General features: G+C 43.8%; 2 protein-coding genes across 2 annotated transcripts, besides 2 other annotated features; both read left to right on the top strand.

Annotated features, from left to right (window-relative positions):
* Positions 1 to 624: part of a direct repeat that runs on past the window's edge.
* Positions 425 to 569: an inverted repeat.
* Positions 625 to 648: 24 nt separating the features above from the next.
* On the top strand, positions 649 to 1005 carry nad3 (NADH dehydrogenase subunit 3). Its single transcript has one exon. The coding sequence runs from the start codon at positions 649 to 651 to the stop codon at positions 1003 to 1005; it is 357 nt and encodes a 118-aa protein (YP_002608202.2).
* A 48-nt stretch (positions 1006 to 1053) lies between these two features.
* Positions 1054 to 1431, top strand: rps12 (ribosomal protein S12). Its single transcript has one exon. The coding sequence runs from the start codon at positions 1054 to 1056 to the stop codon at positions 1429 to 1431; it is 378 nt and encodes a 125-aa protein (YP_002608203.1).
* The last annotated feature ends 4388 nt before the right edge of the window (positions 1432 to 5819 follow it).

Here is a 5819-nt window from a genome sequence, read left to right on the forward strand (position 1 = left end):
TATATATTACATCTGTCTCTTGCACCTCTCTTTTTGTATGTGCTTTAGCCCTGATTGCTAAATTTGTTACAGAAAGAGAAAGAGATTCGTCTTGCTTATGTGCTTGCTCATTGGATTGAGTGTGTGGTAGAGACTTTTGACCGAACTGCTCTTTGCTTCACCAAATATGCTGTTCTCTTCTATTTATTATAGAATCATTTTTAAGTCACTTCGTTAGTGTTCCGGGAAAGCAAAAGATTGAACAAAAGATTGACTATATTAAACAAGCAAGCACGAAAATCAAAGCTGTTCTTTTTATATAAGTAACGGCCCAGTACATTGAAAGTTCCTATGTATAAAGATTGATTCTAAAAAGAAGTCAGAGTTCCTTCGGAATTGTAACCTCCCATTGCTCTATCGGAGATAGCATGCAGCCCATAATGGGGACAGATATATAGAAAGTGTGCAGTGAGGGAGGTAGTCAGTCTTTACTTAACTCGACCCAAGCTTGACTTAGTAGCCCCAGCAATGCCCAAAGACTCCCATGCCTTTCTTGGTTGGACCATCCTAACCAGCGATTTCCGTCTTCCATCATTGGATGAGTCAGAATCAGTCTCTCAATCTTTTTTTGGGGGGGAGCAGAGCGAGAAAACCAAGTGGGCTGCGGTGATGTCAGAATTTTCACCTATTTTTATCTATTTAGTGATTAGTCCGCTAGTTTCTTTGATCCTACTCGGTCTTCCTTTTCCATTATCTTCCAATAGTTCGACCTATCCAGATAAATTGTCGGCCTACGAATGTGGTTTCGATCCTTCCGGTGATGCCAGAAGTCGTTTCGATATACGATTTTATCTTGTTTCCATTTTATTTATTATCCCTGATCCGGAAGTCACCTTTTTCTTTCCTTGGGCAGTACCTCCCAACAAGATTGATCCGTTTGGATTTTGGTCCATGATGGCCTTTTTATTCATTTTGACGATTGGATTTCTCTATGAATGGAAAAGGGGTGCTTCGGATCGGGAGTAATCACTAGTGATAGGGCTCAAATAGGGGAGAAGGACAAAGGAAAGAGCGATGCCTACATTAAATCAATTGATTCGTCATGGTAGAAAAGAAAAACGGCGCACGGACCGTACTCGAGCTTCGGATCAATGTCCCCAGAAGCAAGGAGTACGCCCGCGTGTTTCAACGAGAACACCGAAAAAACCTAATTCAGCTCCACGTAAGATAGCCAAAGTACGGTTGAGCAATCGACATGATATATTTGCTCACATTCCGGGCGAAGGTCATAATTCGCAGGAACATTCTATGGTATTAATAAGAGGAGGTAGAGTGAAAGATTCGCCAGGTGTGAAATCCCATTGTATTCGAGGAGTAAAGGATTTGCTGGGAATTCCGGATCGAAGAAGAGGCAGATCAAAATATGGTGCGGAAAAACCCAAATCGATATGAATGGAAGATGCCTCTGGAACTCGTTTTTCTCGGTCAGTCGATGGAACAACCACAACGTTACGCCCAAAAATAGAACTTTACGGAGCCCTTACGAATGACCTATAATGGAGTAGACTAAACTAGCCAAGAAAGAGTGTATTTGACTCCATTCGCCCATGGAGGTGAGTGGAGGAAGAATCAAAAAAGAAAAAGGTATTGCTTCTAATAGTTGCTCGTTCATAAATTCACTCGACCACTTCTTAGTCTTGCTACACTACACTACACGACACGAGTCTAGGGTGAAGTTGAAGCAGACACGGTCAAGTGAAGTCGACTTCACAAGTGATTCAACATACCATATAAAAAAAGAAAAGAGAAGGTCTCGCCCAGGTGGCTCTCCCGAAAGATAAGGGCTTCAAACTCAAACAAAGAACGTTCTTCTCCAAGGCATGAGTCAAAGAAAATGCTGTATGTATCTAATGCAAGACCCATCGATAAGCTAAGGCTACGACTTGAAGGAAGGCTAGAAGAACTACAGAACCACGCCCACCAGAGCTAAAGGGAGACCGAAGGCACTTGCGGGAAAGAACCTCCATCCAGGTAATCCATATGGTGAAAGATGAGAAAGACAGATTGCTTAAAACCGGAAGAAATCGAGTCCAACCACACAACGACCGACGGACTGAAAAAACCTCATTAGATGATAAGGTAGTTGGTCATGCCGAGGAAACTCCTTACCTCCGTAAGGGGTTGGCCATTCCCGGACAGACTTCGTCTTCTTAGGATCTATCTTGACTCCGGATGAGCCGATGATGTGCCCCAAGTAGTTCATCATCCCTTTTTTTTGCTTATAAGTCAGTCAGCTCTTCTCCGTATGGGCTTTCCGCTGGTGCTCACGCAGAGCTTCTAGAACAGTCTCTACGTCTTTCAGATGCTCCTCCCGGGTCTTGCTATAAACCAGATGTCGTCGTCGTAGACCGTGACGAATTCATCCAATCTAAATAAGGCCTAAGAGCATCGTTCATCAGCCGCATAAAGGTTTCAGGTGCATTGGCCTTACCGTAATAGGGCCGAATGGCATGACGATCCATTCATATAACCCTTGCCTTGTCTTTAACGCGGTCTTCCAACGCCTTCCACCACTTTAACTTGGTGATATCCCGACTTAAAGTCTATCTTGGTGAAGTAACGGGCTCCTTCAACTAGTCAAATGGGAATCAGACATCTATCCTTGGCAAAGGATAGCGATTCTTTACTGTGATCTTGTTAAGGGTGCGAGAATCCTAATCCACGCGCATGCGCCCCGAGCCTTATTCGGCACCAAGATCCTTTAGAGATAGGGGCGAGGATGTACTGGCCCAACCCTAGACACTCTAAGATCCTTTTTCAAACCTGCTCCCATTTCGAGTCAAGAGATAGATAAATAGACACGTCCCATTGCACTGATCGGGGGCATTCATAGTGACTGAGGGGGTCGAAGACCAAGAAGTGAGTTATTTATCAGCCAAGCATTCTTCAAGCCCAATCGAGAATCTCTTGCAGACTGGATTATGGATAACCGTCTATTGAATCAATCACTTTCTCGTCCTCCTACGGTGGTCAGTCTGGATCCAATATACCACCCCATCCAGTAACTGCAGAGGGAATAAAGAAGAAAAGCGTAGCAGCCGCATCAGCAGTTGAGGGAAGCCAGGTTGAAGTAGAAGATCTTTCTTTGACGGCCGGCTTCTTCCGGCAATTAGTGGAGGAAGCAGTCAGGCCAAGCTCCAAGCTACGGACTTCCGACTCTTCCTGTTCTATTTGTATTGGAAGAGAGATGAGATTCCTTCTTTAATGGAATCGGGGAAGTCCTCTGACACCTCTCTTCCAGCAAACAAAATCACATAAGGTATGGCTGTGTCCGATGATTCAGGGAATGAGCTATCAGCAGCTTAACTGACAGATGAAGGAGCGGCTAACAAAGCGGGATCAGCCTTCTATATTGTAGGATGCCAGTCAGTCCGTCTTCTCGGGTGACGGGCTCATTTCCGAGTCAGTCAATGAAGATGAGCTTCATGCCGCTTGAACGAAAGAGGAAGCAGCGATAGCAACTCGCCCTGAGGGAGATCAACCAGCAACTAGATTGACTGGCACGGAGCCTGATTCACTCGCCCCTATTTCAGACTTTGACTAGAGCACTTATGTAAAGGCTTCCAAATGAGCTTCCTTTCAATACTCCTTCTCGCCTGGGCCTGGAGAAAGACTCATACCTCTATGTGATACTGGAACTAAGACTATTGAGAAGGTGCCATATTGATCCCTGATGGGAACTCATACTCATCCAAAATTTAGCACACAAGAGGATAGGGCCTCCACTCACAATCTATAGAACAAAAAGATAGCCCTCGGGCATAATTTAGTACTTTATGGCCATAGTTAGATCTACCCATGAGACTTTGACTTCCTAGGGAAAGACCTCAATGGGATAGAACCTCTTCTCGCATAAAGATTACTTAATAGATTAAGCACTTCACTTCTTTCAAACTAACTTGTCCTAGCTAGATGACTTTCTTCTCTATTGCCTCTATTGCTTGTTTTAAGGAAATTTAGGAAAGGCGAAAAAAAAAAGGCTGACTTCCACTTCATACTGGAAAAAGCATTTTCAACACTCTCTGACATACCCGAGAGGAGAGATGAAAGGAAAGAAAAGATGGAAATACCTAGAAAAAAGACTCGGGCTTACTCATTTATTTTCTTAACACAATTCCTCACTCCCTTCAAAAGGGCTTAATACTAAAGCACCGAAAGCTCTTACCGCTCCGTGGGCTTGAAAAAGCTTTTGAAGAGGTGAGCTCATAGTAGTTCTTTCTTTCTTTTCTATGTTTATCGTTAGCTCGGAGGGGATTGCTCACTTCATTCAAGGCACTATCAACTTAAAAGGATCTTTACTGCTGGAGTGGAGAAGGAAGGACTGATGGAAAGGAAGGTACAATTTCTTAAGAAAGAGATTGCCAGGTTTTTTAAATCCTCACGCCTGAACCTAGTGATCTTGCCCATGAAATCCTAATTAGAAGGCATTTCTCACAGGCTTGTCTTTCAACAAGAGGATAATTTCTAAGACTTGCTCACTGGAAACTAATAGACTTTCTTATACGAACTCAAGGATAGTGGGGCCTCTTAGCTCCTTATTCCTCTCTTTTTAATCGAGAGTACCATCAGTTTCTCTCTTTGGCAATTCAGTCCTTTCTTTTCACTCCTCTCTTCAAAAGGCGGAAGGCTTGGTAGAACGGTTTTGCTCGTAGCCCCTTAGAAAGTAGTTAGTTAGGGGGATTCTTTGGCTTGGTAGGAAAGACTATAACCTTAAGCCCTAGGAATTGAGACCCTTAGCTTGCTATAAATGAAAACCAGCCCCTTCTTATGACTATAAATGGTACCTGCCTAGGGGGACCTCAGCTGGATATGGAATGTCAGACATAAGGAATGGCACTGGCTCTTTATAAGACATATTGACTAGGCTGGCCCTCAACGAAAAAGGATTTGCCATACGTGCTTACCTTCTTGCGCCATAAAGCCTAGAGTGCTAGCTTTAAAACTCTTTCAAAATGAAAGAGATTAACCTCCTGCGTCTAAATAAAGAAGCAGTTGATTCTCAATTCTCATCTCCGCTTCTGCTCTAGCTTGCTTGGGATATTCCTTGCCTGGGACGAAGATTGAAAAGATGACAGGCCCGGAACTTGAAGTCAGAAGCACTTCAAGTAGATCCCTGTGATATTCCTAACTGATATTGATTAGCTTTCCTAAAGAGGTGAGGTAAAAAAGAGACTGCCCTTCCTGCAATCTATTACCGACTAGGGGTGGAGACTCTTCCCGATTCCGACTATGATTCGCTCGAGAGCAAAATGAAGAGAACCCGCTATCCTTAAGGGGCAGCTTTCAAGTAAAAGATTGAAAACTCACTTCCCTCTTCTGCTAATGCTACTCCCACTATCTTCTCGTAAAGATACTAAACTACTACTCCTCAAATTGGGACTTATCCTGTTACAAGGTGGACAACTACAACTAGTGATACTCGGTCTAAATGGAAATGAAACTTCCACTAAAACTCCAGCAAAGAAAAGAGGCCTGCCTGAGAGGGGAACTGACATGGAGAGCGTTTGGAAAAGTCACCTACCTTACTTCAGGGGTCTCGTTTGGCTCCTTTCGGAAGGTAAGGAAGTCAGTGCTTTTCCTGTGAAGGACTCAGCCGCCTGAAGGTGGGTAGCATTGGATTAGTGAGCGGTCTGCCTTTCTTCCATGCCAGGGATGGGGCTCTTTACTTGAATTATTCAGTTAAGAATGGCAAAATATGGTATCTCAAGTTGGAGGAATAAGCGAAATAGCCATCGAGTGCCCGTTTTTTTAGCTATTCCATTTACGTTGCTCTTGTTCAC

This window comes from Carica papaya, mitochondrion (genome assembly GCF_054855325.1).
Source record: "Carica papaya mitochondrion, complete genome".
Classification (NCBI taxonomy): Eukaryota; Viridiplantae; Streptophyta; class Magnoliopsida; order Brassicales; family Caricaceae; genus Carica; species Carica papaya.